Below are 25,187 nucleotides of genomic sequence, written 5' to 3'. Positions count from 1 at the left end.
GTGGTCAACTACCTAGGTCTTATAAGTATAATTAAATGTTAACCCAGGTCACCATACTAATGCAAATATGTTTTTAAAGACCTACACGAAAACATTTATGTTTTTAATTTTAGGTGTTTGAATAATCAATTTCAGCAATAGTGCTTATCTTATCCCTTCCCTTCCTAACCCTCCCTCAATTTTATCATGTGTCTTTTTCCTGTCACTTAGTATGTTCCAACCAACTGGCTTTTCACTTCTCGAACACAGCAACTCTTTCCTGCCTCAAGGTATTTGCCCCTGGACCTAAAAGTTCTTCATTTCGGTAACTTATTCTCTAGACCTTTAGATTAATTGTCACTTGTTTTGAGACATACTCTTTGAGTCTTCTTCCTCACAACTCCTCACCTCAATCCTAAATTAGGTTTCCCTTTTTATTCCTTTTATTAGAACTCTTTTTCTTTATTAGTATTAATGACAATTTATAATTATGAGTTTATTTTTAAGCTTATTTGTTTATGTCATTCTTCCCTTGTCATATTCTAAACTGTATGGGAATAGGTACTTTATCGGTTTTATTGACCATGGGATATTCTTCGTCAAGCATGGCCTAAAGTATTAGTTTAATGAGTGAAGAAAGGAATAAATTCTGTTCATGTTTTTCCCTTGTCTGTGAAGGTATTTGAGAGACTAGGTTAAAAAAGATTTAAGGGTGGATTAAAAGCTTTGGAATATTATAGACCTTATACTACACAATCTGGTTCCCAAATTTTACTTTTCAATAAATCAATAGGTAATTCACTTTGACAGGCCTATTAGGATATAAGGCATTTCAAAATTAAAAGTTCTTTTAGAATTACAACAGAGATTCTTTCAGTATTGAGACAAATTTCAATCAATCTGTTTTAATATTCTTAGCAAGAGGAGCAAGTACAGAATCTCTTATCTTATAATGTAACAATCAGATGAATTATTATTAATTATGTCATTCATGCATCAAAATAATTCTAAAAAATTCTTAGAACATTAAAATGTAACAAAATATTAATTTGTGTTCCAAATATATTATGGAAAATTATGTATATAGTCTCATATACATAAAAATGTTTTTAAAATGTGATACTCACTTAAAAACCAGCAGGACAGTTGAGGCGGCTCCCAATGATGAGGTAAAAGAATTCAGTATTTGCACTGCTATATAAATATAAAATTTTTGTATACACTGATCATCTTTTGGGCATACACCCAATTTTACAGAGTTACTTTTGTTCTGGAAACCAGTTGCTTTCACACAACTACAGTTATAAAATACCTACAAAATAGTTTTTGAGATATTACAGAATATATTTGCACAATATTACTGGTCTATAAATATAGTTCATTATATTTAATAAATCTTATTCATTCAAGATGTAATATTTACAGTTTGTAAAGAAAATATTCCAAAAATACAGTTGCCTAATAGTTGAAAGGCAAAATAGTTTCCTGAATTCCTTTCTAGAAAACAAAATATAATTTATCATTAACATTTAATTCATCATTGATTTAAAAATTAGGAAAGAATAAGAGAAATTAATGTCTGAAACTGTATATAATTTCCTCATTAATATAAATTCTTTTATTGTTTCTCTCCCACTCACTTTTACTATCTATAACACACCTACTTACTCTCTTTAACAATCTCTACTAAGTATTAGAGACATTCCTTGAGGAAGGATTACCAGGGAATCCAGAAAATATAGCAGTTTGGGAGAGGTCAAAATCTGGGACTAGAGCCATTCACTGGAATTAGGGAAGAGTCCAGGGGAAAATGGGCCAGTGAGAGGTGCTGGAATTGTATCTTGACCAGCAAACACCAAGGTTAAGAGCATAATGACAGATTATAGAATAGATAATGTTATTACCAGAGAGGGAAACTCAACAGAATACCCTAATAGTTAGAGCACAGAAGGAAAAAACTTAAGAACAAATAATTTCAGAGATTTAATTTGGCAGGCACTTTATAAGACAGGTAGCTTCAATAACTTGATTCTGAGTCTAAGCTACACTAAGGTTTAAGAGAAGTTTAAATGTATTAATGCTAAAGGCTAATTCTTGAAGGAAAAATGAAGGAAGAATTTGAATCTGTACTTATCTGATAACCAAACTTTACTTTTTCACAAGGAATAATGTGGAAAAACCCTTTATGTAGCAAGCTTGTTGGCCAATGAAAGCAAACTTATATACAAAGAATATTATTTTGAATGATTAAGAATGTTTATCATTGAGGGTTTGGTAAAATACTTCCCCAGTAGTCCCCGAATGTATAGTCAGTGCTAATTTTAAGAAGATAATGTCACCATTCTAACCAGAACTCTCTATAGGATTGTAACATCGTGTCTCAGGCATCACTAATAGGCAAAATGAGACCATGGATTAAATGGGGCACTTCCAGTGAGATGTGGGGTTTAAATACAACCCTTGGGCCATATATGTGCAAATTTATGGTCCAATTTCAAAAAATGTAGGTGCTTTACTTTTTTTAAAGTTTTCAGTGCCCTTCAGTAATGTGATTAATAGAACTATGGACCAGAAAAATTGAAATAAGTTTGAAAATCAAAGGCAGAAGGGTGTGGTAGAAAGCAATAGTCAGAGCTGATTACATAGTCAGGACAGTTAAGTGAGCATGAAACTTTGATTACTGTCTTTGAAAGATAAAAGTGTAGTGAAGCTAGAGATAAACTTGTCAGAATCTGTATGCAAAATTACATATAATTCTTTTGGAAAGGCAGGTAGTGTTGACAAGGAGTTGGCTCAGGACTTTCTCCTAACTGCTGAGAGGTATACAGTACCTCCAATTTAATGGAAATTATATCCTTTCATCAAATGAGGTACTTTTTAGAGATCCTGAATGCATCTGAATTCCAAAAGGTCATATTCTTATACACTCAAGGGGAAAAAATGTAATTACAAATGAACATTCAAGCAACAGAAAAACCTCTTTGTGTCCCAAGTCAAATTTTGTTCTGTTTCTGTATAAGTTTTATAAAATCCAGGCAGATTTTATATGAGGCTTTGTTTACACAACATCTTAGCCATCATTATGACAAATAATACTGGAAGTCTTTTCTCTTTTACTTTTTTACTGGAGACCATAGTTATAGAAAAATATGATAAATAATTATTAAATAAATTTCTGTGATTTTGATTAAGGAGAAAAGAAGGAAAAAAACCTAATACTCACTATAGGCTTTTCATTGCCGCTTGATTTACATCCTGCTAGACAAGGTGACATGTAAGTTATTCCATTGTCCCCACAGACTGGTTCCCATTGGCTTTCATCACAATTGCAGTCTGAGTTGCAAGAAGAAAGTGGTACATTTATGTGAGATGCCACTGGATTATTTCTGAAAATATATGATAGACATATATCAGAGAGAGAGAGAGAGACAGAGAGGGAGAGAGAGAGTGCACGCAAGAAGGAGGAAGAGGGGGAGAGGGGAAGTAAAAAGAAGAAAAAGGAATGGGAGGGAAGAAGAAGAGTGGGAAGAAGAGGGCAGAGAGGGGAGAGGAGAGGTAAGGAAAAGAGAAATAAGGGGAATGGTTGTCCTTTAATTTGGTAGAGAAATTGGATGAGTAATGATGCCAAAATGGCAAATTTTTATAGGGCTTATTAACTTTTTCACCCTCCATCTTTATCCAGACATAACTTATTATCTAGATAAGATAAAATAATAATAATAACCAAAGAGAATAAGTAAGACTTAGACAAGAGGTCTTCATGATTCTATCACTTCATTTTTCTGTTACTCAGTTTCTCTTCAGCAAGGTAATGGCATCAGACTAGGGTTCCTCCGAGCTCACTGTAAAGTTTCATAATCTATGAATATTATTTAACTAATTTGAATTTAATAATCTATTTTCACTACATAGAAAAAGAATTTGACATGGTTAAATCATAATCCCTGAGGATTAAGTTATTTTTTAATCAAGAAAAATAGAATCAGTTGAGAAAAACTAGAAAAATTCCATATAATTTTAAAATAAAACTACAACATGCTTTATAATGACTTACTGTAAAACATGATTATAGTTATAAAACATAATTTTAAAACACTGCTAAAATTACAACATAGAACTTTCATATAATTAATTTTCTTATAGATTTTTAAAATCTTTTTTTTTTGTTAAAAGTCTTGACGATAATTGAGGATTGATACATTAACTTTGAATGAGAAAATAATTTACATGAAAAAGTAAATTCCAAAATTCTATGATCAACAATTTTATTAAAAAGCATCTAATACCTAATTCTGCTTGGGGACATATGACTGGGAATGGTTAAGCTTAATGATTCATGACCCAGTCCAGACATTGCAATCAGAAACTCCCGTGTTCACATTAGTTCTGACACATCATTGCAACGTGACTGCTCTTTCTAACATCAGTTCTGTCATTTGTCAGTCATATGTAATAACATCAACCTCACAAGAATTTTTCTGGAAAAAAATTGGAACTTCTTAAACTTTTTGTTCTCGGTAGCCCTTCACACTCAAAAGTTTTGGGGCCCTCAGTTTCTTGTTCAAGTGGGTTGTATCTGTTGATATATACTCTCTTAGAAATAAGGCCAAGAAAACTTTAATACATGAGAATATACAAGCACACATATCATTAGCCACAAGCTAATGTCATTATTGCATGTCTTGTGGGCCTAGAAAATGTCACTATACATTCATGAGAAAATGAGAAGGAAAAAGGTGAATACTACCTTGGTATTTTAAAAATACTTTAAAACTTATTGACACTCTGATAAGCTCTCAGGGACCCCTATAGACCCTCTTCTGAAAATTTCTGCCCTAATTCATACTTTAAAAACTTATCCTAGGAACTAACATTTCAGAAATACTGAATACATTGATCCTGTTTTTGCTATCATTGGACTACGAATTCCGTGAGGGCGTTGATGTATCCCATAAATCTTCTTGACCTTTAAGGAGGCGCTTTGTAGAATTTTACTGTTTGAAAAAAATCCCACAGGCCTGTAGCTGCCTGTTTTTCAATAGATGGCAGTTACTATACTTGTTTTCAGAAAACAGGCTAAAGGCTAAAGGCTGTCCAGACAACTAGGGAACCCCTGAACCAATGATGGGATGTAGTGCCATCTGGAGGCCTCATAGACTTCAGACAAGTCATAGTTTCTCTGAGTCTCAACTAATGAAAAAGATGATCTTAAGGTTCTTTTACCTCTGAAGTTCAATGCTCTAGGTACTCTGTATTCTGATGTAACAGTGCAGAAGGTGATGCTGTATAGCAATAATCAATAGCAGTCAGGATTAGGAGGAAGCTGGGAGATTAATGCAAGACTAGGCTGTCAAGCCTCCAATAACAGGATGATGCTTAGGTAAAGAAATATGAAAATATTTGACAAGTTAAAATTGATATCTCACAGGATCTAGAGTGCAAAAGCTCAGAACCAACAATAAATAGCCAAAGAGCATGGTTACTGAACTGAGTGTGATTGATGCAAGGATCTTTGCTTGTCACGTGAATGTGAACCTTCCTAAACACGAACCCTCCTGAGAAGTTGTTGGCTGTATCCAGGAGATGATAAGAAATATGCACAGGAATCTTGCCCTTGATTTGAGGTAGAGATCATAGTAGTCAGAATAATTTACAATACTTGATAATAATTAAAATTAAAGATTGTTTAGGGCTGGTATGCACTTATATATTGGATATTTATCAATTCTGTTAATGAAGACAATGCTAGAAGAAGCAGTATTTGTTGCAATGTAAGAAAATGTTTTCTTTTAAAGATAGTTGTTAAACATCAAAATTAACTGCAGATATATATATAGTTCAGCCACTTACAGAAAATGTCATTTATGTTCATCTCACGATCCATCCAAGATTATAATGATTAAGGCTAAGAATTTTGGAGTAAAAAAACCCTAAATCTGAGTCAACATTGCTAGCCATGTAATTTGTGTATCTCTCTAAACCTTGCTCTTCTAATCTATAAAATGGGGATAAAAGTACCCATCACTCATTGTAAGCACCCCATAAATTATAACTATTGTTACAAACTATGTAGTTTTTTTTTTTAAAGGAAGAAATAGAGAGTTTTTCTAAATCTTAAAAAAACGAATGTTTTAAAAATTTGTAAGTTGAAATTTCTTTCAGTTAAAAAAAAAAAGCTTAGCCCTGGCTGGTGTGGCTCAGTGGATTGAGCGCTGGCCTGTGAACCAACTGTCGCTGGTTCGATTCCCAGTCAGGGCACATGCCTGGGTTGCACCAGGTCCCCAGTTGGGGCATGCGAGAGGCCACCACACATTGATGTTTCTCTCCCTCTCTTTCTCCCTCTCTTCCCCTCTCTCTAAAAACAAATAAATGAAAAAAAAGAAAAGCTTAGTTAAAATTGTCATCTACCTTGTTTTCCTTGCAGTCTTTTACATTAGATGGTTAATACATTGTGGAATTCTATATTGATATATACAAACCCATCATAGGTCAAGGTGAGGCCGGCAACTGATTTGCTTTCACAGAAGAGTGCAAAATTTAACAGGGTTAGTGTGAAGGTCAAAATATTGATACAAAGTAAATATTTGGCAATTCCAAGCAAGGTAAATTTGAATTTTTTTATGATATATCCTCCTGCAAACATTCCAGTTGCAATAGTTGGAATGGTTATGATTCCTAGAAATAAAAGAAAAATTGTGATTATATACACTTATTATGAAATGTCTTTACATATGAAACACAGTGTATGTCAATCAAATTTATTATAATCTTATTACTTAAGAATGGCAGGCCTGGATAGAGTCAGGCAACCAGTACACCTTATGGGAGAGATAAAAATGATTTCTTCCTGACAATGCTGAGGGTTTGGTTTTCCCAAAAGCAAAATTCAGAGACTGAGAATATTTGTATATCTGAAAAGATGGTTTCTATGAGATGCTATTTCACCCTGAAAATCAACAAAACATCATTTTACTGCCTATGAGACTTTTGTCCTACCACCGAAAGACCTTTACAGCTTCTCAAAATGAAGAGTTTCAATTCTTAAAAATACTTCAAATTTTCCCAGTACTTTAGAATTGAATACTTGAATTAATATCTATTTTTTATTAATTCAAAAACAGATATACCTTGACATGATAAACAGTATTAAAAATTATTGATCCCTCTTACAAGTTTTCATTTCATTGCACTGCAAGAATCATTAAATATGAAGACCGCTCTAACAAAAAATTTGAGCTGGGAAAATTATTGGGAGTCAAATTTAACTCATACACTTCAAAATTTTATCTCAAATTCAATATGAGCATAATACATAATAATTATTTTCTTGTTTATTTATGACCTCACATACCACTTGAAAAATTCAATTTAATTTATCAAATATATATTAAGTTTCTAAAATGTGCTGGGCACTGTACTGGATAATGTACTGCTCTTAAGAATTTTATATTATATTGGGTGTAGGGGAAGAGTGATGTAAGAAAACCTTTCCTTCATAAGCAAGTCTCACTATGCCTTGGTAATTGAATATTGTAGCATAAAAAACCTCTCTATACTATGATATTGTTTTGAATTATGAAGACATCAATGACATGTTTAAATTGTTTTTCTTTGGGAAACATCACTGTTCTATTTTTTGTAAGTAGCGGGGTCCTGTTTCAAAGTCCATGAGTTATGGAAGTATGATTACATCACAAAAGGCTTTGTCTCTGGATCTCAGCACTAAATTATAAGATTCAATTGTGAAGATGCTGTGTCTAAATGTTCCATTTATATGCAGTTTTTTCTTCAAAAATTTATTCAAATATAATATGAGATGTCACTTCAAATACAGAACAATGATAATATCACAAGATAGACAAATTTGAGATTTGTAAAAGTAAATTGATATTATATTTACTAAAATATGTAATTGCCATCACAACAGAACATTACTTGGAACTCAGTTACTTGGTAGTATATTGCTTATCAAGCAAACATGAACAATGTATCTTACCAATCACAAAGTTAGCTTCCGATGCTGACTTATCATACTGTTGTTCTATGTACTTGAAGACGTAAGTAATAATACCAATATAGGAACTGGATTTTGCCAATGACACAAACAAAAACAAAACATATAAAGGATTGGTAAGGATGCTCTTTAAGGACTGGAAAAAACCTATAAAAACATAAATATATAGAAAATAGAATAACTTAACTTGAATATATATTAATATATTAATATTATAAATATGTTATATCACATTTAAAATTATATAAATATGTGACATTAGAAAGTCAGAATACCTGCAATCCTAGCAATAATTTTTAAATTATTACTTCAATTTTTCCATACATACATTAATATTTATTTAGTTCATTTTACCTAAATGGGGTTATATATATATTCCATCTGCAACTTGCTTGGTTCACATTTTATTTGGTTATTTTTGCCACTCTACCATACAACTACATACACCATTTATTTATTTACTCATTCAAAAAGTATTTGGTTTTCAACTGGGTACCAGGCAATATGCTATGTGTTCAAGAAATAAAAATGAATAAGATGTGCAATGTCTCTTATTTATTAGCACTTAATGATGTAATTATTATATTAATGATATGATTATTAAATATAAATTTATCTAGTGATAATATAATCCAAAGCTCACAGAAATAAGTAGACTAAGATTAAAAAATCATGAAGATCAATTTAGTGCCAAGAAACAGATCTCTTGTTTTTTGATATACAGTTTTTCTACCATAAACTACTGCCTCAGTGAACCTGGCAGTATTATATATTACCTTTCTTAAGGTGCAAGGAGAGGCAGGTAATAATGACATGTCTCAGCTTATATTATGACAATCACAGTACACCACCTGTGCCTACAAATAGATGTGTAACAAATTCATAACTTTTGTCCATGGCGAGAATTATGTGATCTGGGTCTGTGATTAAGAGGTCAAACAGCTGAATTGGCAATTAAAAGTGGAAGGAGCTACTTAGAAAAACAGGAGACAAGAAGAGTCTAAAAAGACAGAACCAGGTATAGTTATTGAGAAATGGATGACGGGCTTTGAAAGATCTTGCTCTGTAGATCACTAAAAGTTTTCATTAGACATGGTCCGAATAAAGCCTTCTTTCCAACAGCAACTAAAAAATAGTTTTATCTGCTATAAGGAGAAAGGAGAGTTCGGGCAAAGAATGTAGAAGAGGAAAAAAAGAAAAGAAAATTTATAACTGGAATAAATAATATTTAAAATTGTCAGGCCAAAGTGCTAACCTTTTCTCATGGGACTCCTCAGTCAGGAGGACCACTGACTAGTGAGACATCCTAAATAAGCTGTGACACTGGGTCAAAAAAATGGAGCGGAAGTGTTCAACAAATCGTTGAATTTTTGGGGTGCGTGGGAACTTGGATGTTGCCTAGTCTGAACTTCCACACAATCATGATCCACAATATATCCTCAGTAATTGGATTAATAAACAAGTCAAGTGATATTAAGCAAATGCCCTCAGAAAGAAATTTGCTCCTTTTTTGGCCAATTCTTATTGTTCATGATTTTTTTTTTTTTGTAATGAACTGAAATATTTCTTTCTAACAAGTTAGTCTTATTTCTATTCAAAAACATACAGAACAAATCCAATTTTGTTTTTTTCTAAGTGTTCTTAGTTATTTTATCTATTCATAACAGCACATAATTAAGGACCTCTTTATTATTCTGGTCACTATCTTACAAACACAGTTGATAACACAGATGATGTTTATACTTGTCTTATCTTTGCATATTCATTATCCTCTCCATTCTCTTTGGGCTCACAGTCAGTCATGTTCCTTTTGGGTTTAACCAATCCACTATTTTTCTTTTTTCTTTTATTTTTTGGTTTTTCAATTACAGTTGTCCCATTTTTCCCCCATTCCTCCCCCTTACCCAGCCCACCCCTTCTCCCACAATCATATCCCTCCCCGTTGTCCATGTCCATGAGTCATTTATACACGTTCCTTGACTAAACCCTTCCCTTACTTATCCCCCTTCTCTCCCGCCCCCCTCCCCCCTATTCACTGTTATTCTGCTCATTGTCCTAGTTTGTTTGTTTATGTTATTCTTTTGTTTCCGGTATTAGGTGATATCATATGGTATTTTTCTTTCTTTGCCTGGTTTTCATGGAGTTGATTTGGTAGAGTGGAAACAGTGTAGATCAAGTAAAACTTTATTGGTGTACTATTTTTAGTGTGCATGTTAAATTTCAGAAACCTCTAACTCAGTGGTGTGCTGGTAAATGCTTAACTTACTCTTGGGGAAAGAAAGCCTGATTTGTAGTATTTCCCAGTTTACTCAGTAATAAATGGTGGTAAATTCTCCCACAATTGCCAGTTTCAAGCTTCCAATGTAGCTGCAAAATTAACAGTCATCTCTCACAATCCAAGAGAAGCTGTCTCCATCACACCATTGCTTTTGGATTAGAGTTGAAAGAAAGGAGAATATAACAATAAAGTGAGTGAGTATAAGAACTGATGTGAGGGAGAAGTTGAGGATATTTAATTCATTTCAACTTGAAAAAGTTGTCAAGGGATTAAGCATTGTCCTGCTTTGGTTATTATATTTCACCATTTCCGTGCAATGTGAAACTGCACTAACACCTCCTTGTCTCAACTACCTTGCTGTGACTCCTTCTGGATCATTCTCCAGATGACTTAAATTGCTCCCCATTAACTCTCGGGGCTTACGTTTGAAAGGACAGCACCATCAAATGGTGAAGGATTGTCATTCACATGACTGACTTTGATAATTTCAGCTACTACTGGTGCTTCTACTTCTTTTTTTAATATTGAGGTAAGCAAACTTTTTTTCTATATGATTACAAAGAAAAAATATTACTCTAATAGTCTAGAGAGAAACCTCTGACTTCCTTCTCCTTACTCCACCTCTCCACCTAAAAATAGTTAAGTTACTCAATTTATAGACACTCGTAATTTTTTATATCTAACATTACCATAGTATTTAAAGACTGTATTGCAATTGTCTATATGCTTTTTGGTACAACCCACTAGATTTTAATTCTAGGAAAACAGGCACTGTCCTATCACCAGGGCATAGTAAAGTGCCTGGTACTATTTGTGAATGAGTGGAAGGATGAAAGGACTATAATAGTCATTTTAATCCTCATTGTTTACAGCAGGTTATTTTGAAATGAATATATACTCTTTGGTTTATAAGTAACATATTTTTAGTCTTTGGTTGGTTTCTCCCTGCTAAAGACTACAAACCTAGTCTTCCTCTCTTCAAAGAGTTGATAAGAGTTCAGAAAATATTTACTAACCTTAGTAGGAATCTTAGAAAAATAATTCAGCTAAATTCAGTGCAGAACAAAGTTAACTCTAGATGATTTGAGTGTGACATTGTTTTGGACTACTCACTCCTCCCTTTCACTGGGAGTAACAATAACAAATGACAATAAATATGAAATACTTACCAGTTATATTTTCAGTTACATTTTTCCCATGGTTGATTGGACAAGCCATTTGACTCCTTTCTTCATTTATTTTGAGCACATGTGAAGATACTGAAACTTTCCTTTCTTTCTGTGGTTTATCCAGGCTTTTGGGTATGAAAAAAAATGGTATGGAAGAAATAATGGAAAATAGTCCAGCCAAAAGGAAACCAAGCCACCAAGCGCCAACCCAACGAGAGTCCTTAGGAGTTATTCTTATACTGCCTATAATAAAGAATTAGAAGAAAACAGTAAAAAATTACTTTAAAAAGCAGCACATTTTGGGCAATAAGGATAATGATTGCTCTCTTCCATAGATAAACAAATAAGCTATATTTTATCAGTTCTGAGACACTTATTTTTTCACACGTTATCTCTTAAATCAGGATAAGTTTAAAATTTAATGACATCATATAATTGCTATTGTCCAGGAATCAATCATGTCATTGCCTGAGCCAGTGTGAACTTGGTGGCTTTTCAGGTGATGTAACTGGACAATGCCATCATTGAACATGTAAGCCTGCAAACCATTGAGGCACCAATTATGGAAGACATAAAAATCACTGCACCTGTCTGAAAACTATTGGCACCATCTACTAGGGTTAAGAAAGCACCAACAATGAAATTTACAGAAGTTTGCAAGAAATTCTCAGAGCCAATCATAGACCGTCCCCTGACAAGAATCTACATTTCCAACTCTTTGACAACACTGAAGATGGTATTAGTGAAGGTAAACACATAATAAAAATCTGACCAGGAGAGTTGGACTCTAAAATTTAGGGATAATTTAACTATTTTATTTAAATTATATTTTTCCTTAAGGCATGCACGAGTATGATGTAAACATTATATCTAAACAAGTATAAATGAGCTATTTCAGTAAGTATAAAGTAAACATTCAAAGTAATAAGAAAGCACAACACACACATACACATACACACCATAGAAGTCTGAAGCATGATAATGGTACCACTACACTTTGATCTATCAGGAAATTTAATGACATGAGAAAATATTGACTTTATTTAAAACTGTACAGAAATAAATGTGGAAGAGGGGATGGGGGAAGAATGGTATTGAAAAAAAATTAAATTAAAAGTAATTATCCATTCTATTTATTGGAGTAGCTTGCAAGTATGCACAGATCAAAGCTTAAAACTGATTTACATGGTCATATTGTTTCATAATACTGATCAAGTTGTTTCATAAGCAGAAACTCAGGCAGATTTTAGAAAGAGAGTGGTAAAAGCAGTGACTCCATATACATACTAAATATTTAATAATCTATCAGAAATATCATTTTGATAACATTTTTCCTGTTCTATCACTGGTCTACATATAGAGACTAGAAGTCATAATTTAGCTAAACGGCCAGTCAACATGTTTTTCTTTTTTTTAAAAGATTTTATTTATTTATTTTTAGAGAGAGGGGAAAAGACAGAGAAAGAGAGGGGGGGAGGGAACATTGATTGGTTGCCTGTTGTAGGCACCTGACTGTATATGCCCCAACTGTGTGTGCCCTGGGGACTGAACCCACAACTCAGGTATGTGCCCTGACTGGGAATCAAACCAGCACCTTTTGGTTTGCAAGACAATGCGCAACCAACTGAGCCACATTGGTTAGGGCTATCGAAGTGTTTTCCTTGGCTTAAACACTGTCTTAAAAAATGAAAATATGATACAAAAAAATCTGGTTTTCCTTGAAAATCAATCAGTAGATCTTGTCAATGTTGGGTCCAAGTTTCTTCAGGGAATGGACAGGTTGAGGCTGAGTAGTGCACATGCTTTTGGGTTCTGGGGAAGGCAGTTAGTTCACCACCAATTCTTCCCAGTTTAACTACCACATCTGACACTTCTGACTCACTTATGTTATATCTTTGGCTCCTTTAGACCCTAGAGTTTGCCAAAATGTATTTTATCACATGTTTACATCATACTCAAGACTGAATAAGAGATATAATAAGGTCTAAACATTCAGTGGTATAAATGAAATCACCAGGAATTCTAAAATATTGTGAGTTGTGATTTCTGATTACAGAAAAGATGTTACAAACTATCATTCTAAAGACTCTAACAATTTGTTCCTGTACTCTTTGTGATAAAAAAACTATGATGAACATGGAGGTGAATGAGTAGAAGTAAACAGAATGTGAATTTGGACTCTAATTTAAATGTCCAAAATAGAAGCAATAAAACATTTTTTAACAGGTACTTGCTTACACTTTGTTATTACAAAACACTTCCAAGGTTGTGGTTATTTTTGGCCTACTGAATGCTACTCTATTTTGGAAATGAATCCTTTGATCTCTTTGTAAATCTATTCAGGTCCTGGTGAGATAGAAAATAAGATCTGTTTATTCACAAACATGAATACTAGTATATGTTAAGTCAGAGGTTATTCTGATATGTTCTAAAGGAGATGTCCGGTGAGCACACAGATGTCTATGACTCATTGTAGAAGGGCAACAATAAAGGCATGCTCTTGTTCACTAATAGAGGCACTTAACTTTGGGCCAGTTAAGTGTGGTTTCTTTGAAGTAGTACAGTAAGTGTTCTCTGAGCAGGAGCCACATTTTGGAAAAGACTAAGAATCATGCACATAGAAAATGGAGAGAAGCTTTTCCAAGGATAAATGCAGGGAAGTGTTACTATGGGGCACAGTTGAGAAACCTGCGATAGGTTTACAATTATTTTGGATGAAGTAACCTTAAGCAAGTTTATTAAAAATAATTTTTATTATAGACTTAGCAGTAAAAGCCAGGTATAGACAGGAGCTAAACTTTACTTTTATTCTGGTTATTAATACATTTATTTCCTAATTGTAACTTTTGACAAATTGTCAGCAAAGGACTATTGAGTGTTAATTCAATTATTTGGAAGAATCCTGTACTTGAAAAGCATTATCATGTTACCTTGTTCTGATTGTACTTACTTAGATCTACATATCCAATATCCACGTACATTTTAGCAAACAGAGATCCCAGTGAAAAGCCAAGGATTGGACCAATCATTGCTATTGCAAGTAAACTACCTGAAAATATTATAAAACAATTTTATAAGATGCAAAAAAATACATGGTTCTTATTTACTACGTTTTTTAAAGTAACATTACACAATAAAATTTTTAATAAATAAAAGAATGAATTTAGGGACACTATTATTTGAAAGGTAGACACAGATAAAGTCATCATAAAATCTAATATTTTCTGGATATTACCTAAATAAAAAGAAGACTCTCCTTTAGCAAAATCATCCAAGTAAGAAATCCCCAAGGGTTGTATGGGAGTTTCCCCAATTCCACGAAGCAAATTACCCATTAGGACAAACACCCATGCATATGTCTCAGATTCCTTTTCCCAACCTATGAGACAAGACAGTGTTTTATTTTAATAGTTAATTTTAGCATTTCTATTAAAACCTCAACCACATTACCCCCTTGACTAATCCATTTAAGATTTTTTTTTTACTTTTTTCTAATTATAAGAGCGATTCATATTCACTTTACAGAATCTGAAAATATAAAAAAAGCACAAAGAAAACAAGTAAAAATTATTAGTAATTCAACCACACACAGAGAACCACTTCTAAGGTTTGTATACTCATATACCTTCCACATTTTTAGTGCACGTAAAATATGTATAATATTCTTTGTGTTCATTATATAAATGTCCAGTTATTATTATAACCTACTTTTGTAGTACTTAATGCCATATTATGATAATTTTCCCATGTTATTAGGATGTGTTCTACATAAGAATATATTTTATTTTTCAATTGCAGTCGACATTCAGTATTACTTTGAATTAATTTCAGGTGTACAGCTTGGTGGTTAGACAATCATGTATTTTACAAAGTGATTCCCCAGAAATTTTCAGTGCCCATCTGGTGCTGTAGTTATCATAGTACAATGACTATATTCCTAATGCTGTACTTTACGTTCCTATGACTATTTTGTATCTACCAATCTGTACTTTTCAGTTCCTTCACCTTTTTCAAGCAGCCCTCTAGTCCTCCTTCCTCCTGGCAACCATCAGTCTGTTCTCTGGATCTATGTGCCTGTTCCAATTTTGTTTGTTTATTCGTTCTTTAGATTCCACATGTAAGCGAACTCATATGGTAATTGTCTTTGTCTTATTTCACTTAGCATTTTTAATGATAGCATAGTAGTGTGCTAAAAAAAATTCATAATTTATTTAGTCAATCTCTTACTTTTCACTCACAAAACATTTCTAATGTTTTATTCTGTTAAATAGGGATGCCATATCTATAAATCAATTCTTGTGCATGCTGATTATTTTCTTAAGATAAATAAGTAAAAGTTAGAATTGTTGAATTAAGTAGATATTCATAATTTTGTTCTTTACTATATTGAAAATTAACCTCCAAAAAGAGTTAGAAATGTATATGCTCCCAGTAACACATAAATGTGCCTTTTTCCTTTACCCTATTTAACTTTAATTTTTTCTTGATAGGCAGAAAAATCTATTCTTAGTGTTAAAACTTGTAATTTTACATGTTATAATTTGTAATTATACATTTGCATTGTAACAGGTAAAAAATCTTTAATTGGTGTAACAATTTGCCATTTTCATAAATAGTAAAGTTACATTTTACATAGTTATGCCACCTCCTTTTTTATTTTAAATGCATATATTCTTTGCCAATTTTCTACCAAAATATTTTACTCTTTCTATTATTTCTAAAAGCTCTTTATATGTAATATACAAATGCTATTATAAAATGCAAATGTTTTTGCTATTTTAAATTAATTTTGCTAATCATATTTACAGATGTAAATAATTGATAAATTTTAGAATATTAATGACACTAATATTCACTAGTGTCAATTCAATTCTTACCTTTTTCTTCTCTCTCAGGTGATGTTTTATTGAGTAACGCATTTTGATTAGTTAAACAGGTTGATAAGCCTGACATTGAATTCTCTGATGGATTAATATAAGTTTCTTTAGAATACCTGTAACTGTAAGAACATCACTAAATTTAAATTTTTGTTTACTGAATATTTATACTATTTCCAGAAATACAGAGACACTTTCCCCTTTAAATACACCAGTCTCTTCTACAAATGATCAGAATCCTCTTTGTCAACTTCTCAGCCTGTATTTTAGGTGATGGATAAAAGTGAAATTCAAGTGTTCAGTAAGAAATATCATTCACTACTCCCCAGGCAAGGATTGTCATATCATTGTGCTATCACCCTAGGATTGCTTATAATCTAATCAAGATATGAAATATCTTGGTTTTATGCTTTTTACAGTTATACTTGCTAACTGTATCTTCTATCCCTTTGAATCATCTTCAAAGATAGTCACAATCTAGAATATTTGATAAACTTCATAACATTTAATAAACTTTAGAGCAGTGTTTTCCAAATCAATCTATAATCCACACTAATTCATCTGTATTTTCTACTAATAATCTGTCTGCTTTTTTTCAGAGACACACACACACACACATACACATACTGTCATAAGCCTGACTCTTAAAATCTTAGTTTAAAAAGTTCTAGTCCATTTAACTTTTATGACAAAGACCTTAAGAACAACAGCAATAGAGCTAGAATAGATCACATGTTGATATACCTCGTGAGCTCCAAGGGCAGCCTACTGTATGCCAGACATTATACTCAGCTCCAAAACAAACAAACAAACAAAAAACTAGAAATAAAACCCAATTTTTGTACCCAAGGAATTTTACACTTTCTGAGATGAGCATATATATGATGAAATATATGATAAGTTTAATACACTGAGTTCTGAGTTGTCACAAAGTAAAAAGGGTGGTGGAGGGAGTAGATTAGAGATGTCCCAGTGAGGATGACACGTGGATGGATCTTGAATACGGATAGGAGTTTAATAGGTAGACAACAACTAAAAGTATTCAAGATTACAAGAAACCCTATGTGCAAAGGTGTGACATATTAGGACACATTTGGAAAAGAGCAGGACCAGAATGTGGTTCTCGGTCACAGGGAGCAGTGTAAGATGAAATCAGGAAGATAGCCAAGGATCAAATTAATGAACAACCCATGTATATAAATGGATTTATAATTGATATTAACCCACAGGTGAGAAGCATTTAGTATTTTTGACCATGACCAATAGCAAGAAATGCATTTTGCATCACAACTACAATATATACATATACACACATATATACACTAACAAATATATGCACAACCAAAACAAAAGTTTCACAAAACAATATTTGTTCCTACTCACATTGTACATTCTTCTATTCTATCTTACTCTATTTGATCTTGTTCTATTGTTAGTTTCAATAATTAATCTGAATTAATTTTTTGTCCACTAGTGGTTCAGAACCTGAAGTTTGAAAAACACCTTTTCAGAAAATTAGAAGTTTCAAACAGGAGTAAAATAAGTAAATTTGTTTTTTTAAATGAATATTCTAATATAGAATATAAGTTAGAATGGAATTTAGATTGGGGACAAAATGTCCAGGCCAGAAAGGAGAAAATCCTTGAGTAGGTTGGGGATGATGGGGCTGAAAGAATGGTACAACTTTGACAGATAAGAGATAGAACAAGCAAGATCTCATGACGATTGGTCATTTGTGTTAAAATAAAGAAAAAGTCAGGATAAATCCCTTGATTTTAGTATAACTTACTTTGTGTTTAAATATGAATCACTGAAAGAGTGAATGTGGAAGATCTGAGCTGATTTTGGTACAGATATAAATACAGTTTTTAATATATGGATGGGAAATGTTTGTAGATGTTAACTTTCAGATACTCATGAGCTGGTTGATTACAGATCTTGAATGTAAGAAAAAGCCACCATGTATAGGTGATAGTTGCACTTAATGCATACATAGTAATCCATACACATAATATAGAATGAAAAGTGAAGGAGATTGAAGAGAGAATTTAGGGGATACTGACATTATGGTTTCAGCAGCAGAACAAAAGGATGGACATGATGAAGAAACCACAGAGACAGGAAACAAATCAAGAGCGAGTGATAGAATGAAAAGCAGAAGAACTATCAGGAAGAAGAAAGTGCTTAAAAAGGCCAAATACAGGGGAAAGAAAAGGAATTATATAATAACCAAAGGCAATTGGATTTGGCAATGAATAGGTAAGTAATGATGTGAACAGAAACTGCTCATTGTCTCTAAATACCCATTCTTCCCTCCTTCCGTTGTAATCTTTTTGTCGGCAACCGTCCGTCTCGAGAGACGATGGTGTAGCTTCTCAAGAGTCTATCTGCACCGCCGAGAATGGCTGTGCAGTCCGACTCGGGAGTGACACGGTATCTGTCTCCTCCCGTGTTGAATCGACATCTTGCGATGACGCTGGAGTGTCCTCTCCAGTGGAGCTGAAGCTACAGAGCCTGGGCAGGGTGATATGGAGGGTCTGCTGTTGCCCATGCAGCAGACCCCCCCTCTCTTCGCAGCTGAAGGATCCAAGGGAAAGACGGAGTCAATACAGCTTGGCTTCAGGTGCGCCGCAGGAGTTGCCGGTGTTGACTACAACGTCAAACCGCCTTAGGGACTCCGGCTCCGGATTTTCTGTCGGGGTTTACTCCCTTAGCCTTTCCCCTGAAGAGGTATGCCACAAGGCAGCGGAGGTTTTTTGGAGTCAGAGTTTTCCTTCTCTGATGTGCCCTGACTGGAAGATCGAACCAGCGACACTTAGCTCGCAGGCCGACGCTCAATCCACTGAGCCAAACCAGCCAGCTTCCGTTGTAATAGAAGGTGGAATTTTTAGCTAGTAGTATTACAGGCTGGAATAAAGTATTTTTTCAATATATTTATATCTGGATGTAAAATGTAATAAAGGTCTGGCCAATATAAAGTCAGGAAGAGTGTTATGCCTCTGAAAGTATTCTCTAAGCCCCAGGCTGTGTGTATTCTCTTTCTTCTTGTTCCTCCCTTCTTCTGTCCTGTGGCCTGGAAACACATTGCCACAGTTCGGACCATCCCAGCGAGGCTATGCAAGGCAGAACAATGTGATAAAAAGAAGTAGCAACTTACCATCCCTGGGACACCTATATTAACTTTTTTGTGTAAAAAACAAGCTACCAGCTTATTTAAGCCATCCCTACTTTAGATTTTCTCTCATTCATATTTGACTCTAATCTTAACTACCCAGTCACCTTAGGAAGAACTCTCAATGGATTTGGTAATGGGAAAACCCATACTGCACTAGGTTGAGTGGGGGAGTTTACTAAATACATAAAATCTTGTGGGCAAAGACATGAAGTACATATGTTATACTTCTATAAAGTATGGCTATAAAAAATCACAGAGGTTTTTATTTCTTTATGATGAAACTGTATACCTTAATCAGTGCTATTCATATTTTACATTTAGTCAAAGCACAGTGGATAAGGCAGAAAGTTATTATTACATTAAAAAATAAACTTCATTTCTACACATACTTTGTGGGTAATCTTCCAAAAAACAACAGCTTGTTTAAAAGGAAACAATGAAATTTTACTATTAATTTACAGGTAAATGGTAATTAATGGCACAGAGCTGTTTAGCACTTACTATCCCATGAAGAAATGTGGTAAAGCAGTCACAATACTTCCAGTACCCATGATGAGGCAACCAATTCCAATTATCCTTGGTCTGTGTACTTTGGATCCAAAGTAACTCACAAACACAATCACAAGCAAATTTCCTAGAAAGAGGACAAATTATTTTTATATGATTCACTATAGGAAATCCTGAGCCTAATTTTGTGTTCAGTAGAATGGAAGGCCCCAGAATGAATACAAATAGAGCCTACCATATACAAATACATGGTACTTTCTCTCCAAGACCATGCAGTTTAATTGAAGAAATGAAACTCACTTACATTAAACTACTCACTGTAAAGTTTTATGATATTAAAAATAAGTAGAATAGGTTTCAGATACAAAAGAAAGCACTCGACTTACTTGGCAATATTAGTGAAGCGAAACTTTATTGAAGAATTTGGAGTTAACTGGATTGTATTAGAATGGAGAAAGATGGAGAAAATCTTTCTGACCTGAGGGAAAGGTATTCAGTCATGCATTTATTCATTCACTTTAGCATTCTTTAAATTCCAGTTAAGTACCTGCCATGGTGTTAGGATCCAGAAATATAAAAAAAGAATGAACCATGATATCTGTCCTCCATGTACTTACATAGCAGTAATAAAAAGAAACAGATAGAGTTGCTGTTAGACCACAGAAAGGGGGATCTTAAGTAAGGGTTTTAGAAAAGTTACTTGGAGGTACCACTTGGGATTTAATCTTGAGTAAAAATTATTTACATTAAAAAGGGTAAGAAGAGCATTCCAAGTGGAGGGAGTCATGACCAAAATGAACTTGCAGATAAAGTAACCTATGAAGAAACAGTTATATAAAAAACTTTAAAAAAGGAGAAACTTTGAGAAAATCTAGTTAGCATTTCTAGAGGTACATGGGTATCCATAAAATAAGAACTGGCAGTCTAAAATTAAGAGAAGAATAATAAATTATTATAAATTAAAAGTATTATAAATGTATATGTTGGGACCTGATATGGTGAGAGATAACATCCAAAAATATTGTTAAAACATAAAGATAAAAAGACAGAATTTTAGAAAGAAAAACTTAAAGAAAAATACAGAAAGAAAGATTTTTCACTTTTAATTACACTCAGACAAATTATCACTTGAACATGATAGTAAAATAAATACATATTCTAATAAACAAAGGACTCAGAAAATGTCGTGTTCAATTATTTCTGGAGAAAGTAACTGTGAAAATAATCTTTAGACTTAAGTCATAAGAATCAGGAAACACTGGTAAGCAAAGAAACCAGTAAAACGTAGAACCATGTCCAAATACTCACTGTTAAATAGCTACAAGGTTTAACAATATTAAGAATCAATTTTTCAATAAAAAGAGGCATACAATAAATTAGAATCTAAAGCTTATAGTAAATAAAATTAAAATTTTAGATGGTTTTATTAAACCATGGAGGTGAAAAAGTGAAGGCTATTTTAGGGTGTAATAGCTTCTGAATCATAAAAAGGCAAAATACATAACAAAAATATAGATGATCTTCCTTTACATGATTACTTTTTAAACACCCACTAAACATTTTAAATAAAAAGATAAGCAACACATTGTAGAAAATATTTGTAATCTATACAACAGACATAATTTTTGAGTACTTTTAAGTTATTAAACAGTGGGAAAAAAGGAAAAATGGGCAGAGGTAATGAGCTACCAATTTGTAAAATGAGAGAAAATAATGTTCAGCAATGATATAAAAAACATCACTACTATGAGAGAAATCCAAATCAAAAGGAAGACAACAAAGTAACATATTTAAGGCCCTAAAAAAAGACTTTTTATACCTAGTTAAACAGTAGAAACTTAACAGTGATTGCTTTAAAGCTGTTTCTCCTTCTTCATATTATCAGAATCAGAACTCTCTCTCCAATTTTTTTTTTTTTTTGGATTAGGGAATCTTGAGAGAGGGAAGATAAAGCCTTGAAAAGTATTTGTCTGCAAGTAATAAGATTGTGTAGATCAGGGTTTTTCAACTCGGCACTATTGATATTCTGGGATGGATCATTCTTTGTTATGGGGACTGTCCTGTGCATTGTGGGATATTTAGCAGCATCCCTGGCCTTTTCTGCTAAACGCCATTATCATTTTGGTTGTCCTCAGGTAGGACAACCAAAAATGTCTTCAGGTATTGCCAAACAGGCCCTGGGAGCAAATTTATCCATGGGTGTGAACAAGTGGTATAGAGTACGTATGAATATATATATATTTTAAATTATTTATTTGTTTGTTTATTTATTTATTTTTAGAGAGAGGGGAAAGGAGAAAGAGAGGGAGAGAAACATCACTGTGTGGTGGCCTCTCACTCGCACCCCCAGCTGGGGACTTGATGTGAAACCTAGTCATGTGCCCTGACTGGGAATTGAACCAGTGACACTTGTTTTGCAGGCCAACGCTCAATCCACTGAGCCACAGCAGCTAGAGGCCTTGTATATTTTTTACCTGTGCAAATCTGGCTATCAAGTAGTAATCAAAAAGAAATTACCAATTTCAAAGCTTCCATCAATTAAGCCAGCGACCGAAGATGGTATCTCAAATCTCCTTTCTATCTGGGTGATGGAACTTTTCATAATGGCTCCACCTAGCGCCTTAGCAATAAAGCTGAATGAGAGCGCTGCCAAGAACATCTTAAGAAAAAAGAAGAAAAAGGAAAAATGCTTAGTCATAGAAATGCATGTTTACATATTCATAGAATCAAAATAGCTTTTTTTTACTTAAAAATATTATTTCATCATAAAAAATATACCTACCTTTCCTCTGTGCCATGTGGTACTTCTGAGTCCTTTTAATGTTGGCATCACTATGCTGATAAAGCATCATTTTCTAACATGATTACAACATCGGATTATTAGAGCAATATAGACAGTATTTTTAATTAATGTTATTAGCTGATTTATAAAAAACTAGATAATGTCTGAGATGGTCATGCAGATAAGCTATTATTTATTTCCAAATGAATATCATAGGCTAACTTTGAGGGTAATGGTTAGACATTCTCAAACACAGCATTTCCAGGAAGCCAGCTGGCAAATGGAAATTTTTTCATTTATTAAACACCACTGTTATCGGAGAAATCCAAATTAAAATGAAGAAAAGCAATGTATTTAATGTTCTAAAAAAGATTTTTAACTTCATTGATTATAGATGTCTTAATTTCAATTTCAACAAAATTTATTGATATCCTTCTTACAGCCCACATTCATATCTAAGTAAATTTCTTTTGCCTCCAGTATGAAAATCTAGTCTTATTATGAACTGCATCTGTGAATCCCCCATCCAGTTCATGAAATCCTCATGATAGGATAAGTGTCCTTATAAGAGTTTGCTTTTCTCTCTCCCTCTGACATGTGAAGAATCAGCAAAAAGATAAATATCTGAAAATGAGAAAGAGGGTTCTTCCTAGAACCCAACCATGTTAGTACCCTGATCTCAGACTTCTAATCGCCAGAACTGTGAGTAATACTTTTAACTTGTTTAAGCCACTGAGTCTATGATTTTCTTTTAGAGCATGCCATGCTGACTTAGACAAGCACTTCTTATTACCTCCTACACTACCAGTGGTCCTCACCATCATGTCTAGTCTGGATTCTTCCATTAGCCTCCTACTAGGTCTTTCTGCTTCTGTTCTCATCCCCCTATAATCTCTTCTCAACACACAAGCTAGAAAAATTCTTCCAAAGTGAAAATTAAATCATGCTACCACTCCTTTTCTTCCCATCTTAGTCTGAGTAACATCTAGTCTTTCCAGTGGCCTGCAGGGCCCAAAATGATCTGGCCTCCCCTACTGAATATCTCTTCCCTACAAACACTCCTTTCTCCCTTTCCAATCTTATCTTCCATTACTCCAGTCCTTGCTCATTCCCCTCTAGTTACATCAGCCTTCTTGCTGGACCTTTAGCATTCCAGGTTTTTTTTTTTTTTCCTTTTCATTGAATTTATTGGGGTGACATTGGTGAACAAAATTCTATAGGTTTCAGGTGCACAATTTCACAACACATCATCTGTACACTGTATTGTGTGATGACCACCCCAAGAAGGTTTCATTCAGTCGCCATTTATCCTCTCAACCCTCTTCCACTCCCTGCACCCCTCTCCCCCAGCAATCACCACACTGTTGTTCATGTCCATGTGTGTTTTCTTTTTTTCTTTTTTGCTCAATCCCTCCACCCTCTGCAACTCCCCCCACAACCTCCCACCATGACAACTGTCATCCACTCTCTATTTATGAGTCTGTCTCTATTTTGTTTGTTAGTTCATTTTATTCATTAGATTCCATGTGGGTGAAATTTATGGTACTTGTCTTTCTCTGACTGGCTTACTTAGCACAACGCTCTCCAGGTCCAACCACACTGTTGCAAAGGATAAGATTTCCTTCTTTTTTACTGCCGAGTAGTATTCCATTGTGTAAATGTCTCACAGTTGTTTTATCCACTCATCTACTGATGGACACTTGGGCCGCTTCAAAGCTTGGCAATTGTAAATAACTGCACTGAACATAGGGGGTGCACATATATACACCTGTCAGAACATCTATCATCAATAAATCACCAAACAACAAGTGTTGGCAAGAATGTGGAGAAAAGAGAACCCTGTGTACTGTTGGAGGGGACGCAGATTGGTGCAGCCACTGTGGAAAGCAATATGGAGATATCTCAAAAAGTTAGAAATGGAACTACCTTATGATCCAGTGATTCTTCTTTTGGGAATTTATCTGAAGAAACCCATAATTCCAGTTTATGATATTGTCTCTGGTTCTTTGTTCTTGCTCTGCTTTCAGCAGGGTAAGAGTGTCCCCATAGTCATATTTCTATAACTTCCTCCCTCATATTTTTGAGGTTTTTTGCTCAATGTAATTTCACAGTGAGGTTTTCCTTGACCAACTATTGAAAATTACACCACCTTCCCCTTAAGTTATATCTTATTTCTTCATTGTATATTGCCCTTATTTGAATATAACCTTCATCAGGGCAAAAGTTTTGTGTCTGTTTGTTCACTGCTTTATCATCAGTGCTTGTAACAGTGCCTGTTACAAAGATGTTAAAAAATTTCTTTGTTGAACTTCTGTCTAATCAGAACCTACTATGTGACTTACATAAGGTCATGCATGGAGAAAAGAGATAAAAAGCCCAGTCCAGCCCTTCCATGGCTGCCAAGAT

At 33.8% G+C, this 25,187-nt stretch overlaps 1 protein-coding gene across 1 annotated transcript in view; it reads right to left on the bottom strand.

The window, feature by feature from the left end:
* LOC150011473 (solute carrier organic anion transporter family member 1B3-like) overlaps positions 1–25,187 on the bottom strand; it is a 46,209-nt gene that overhangs the window by 9,729 nt on the left and 11,293 nt on the right. The window contains exons 3-12 of the mRNA XM_090275478.1: positions 22,517–22,658; positions 19,994–20,126; positions 16,318–16,439; positions 14,676–14,819; positions 14,391–14,489; positions 11,441–11,683; positions 7,976–8,140; positions 6,459–6,654; positions 3,203–3,365; positions 1,107–1,291 (exon numbers count right to left, since the gene is read on the bottom strand). Of these exons, the coding sequence (XP_090131604.1) occupies positions 1,107–1,291; positions 3,203–3,365; positions 6,459–6,654; positions 7,976–8,140; positions 11,441–11,683; positions 14,391–14,489; positions 14,676–14,819; positions 16,318–16,439; positions 19,994–20,126; positions 22,517–22,658 (1,592 nt within the window). The remainder of the gene's footprint in view (positions 1–1,106; positions 1,292–3,202; positions 3,366–6,458; positions 6,655–7,975; positions 8,141–11,440; positions 11,684–14,390; positions 14,490–14,675; positions 14,820–16,317; positions 16,440–19,993; positions 20,127–22,516; positions 22,659–25,187) is intronic.

The sequence above is a fragment of the Furipterus horrens genome, unplaced genomic scaffold (genome assembly GCF_987537825.1).
Source record: "Furipterus horrens unplaced genomic scaffold, mFurHor1.1.pri manual_scaffold_4, whole genome shotgun sequence".
NCBI lineage: Eukaryota > Metazoa > Chordata > Mammalia > Chiroptera > Furipteridae > Furipterus > Furipterus horrens.
The sequence above is the reverse complement of the archived record's forward strand: the minus strand, read 5'-3'. Positions and strand labels throughout refer to the sequence as shown.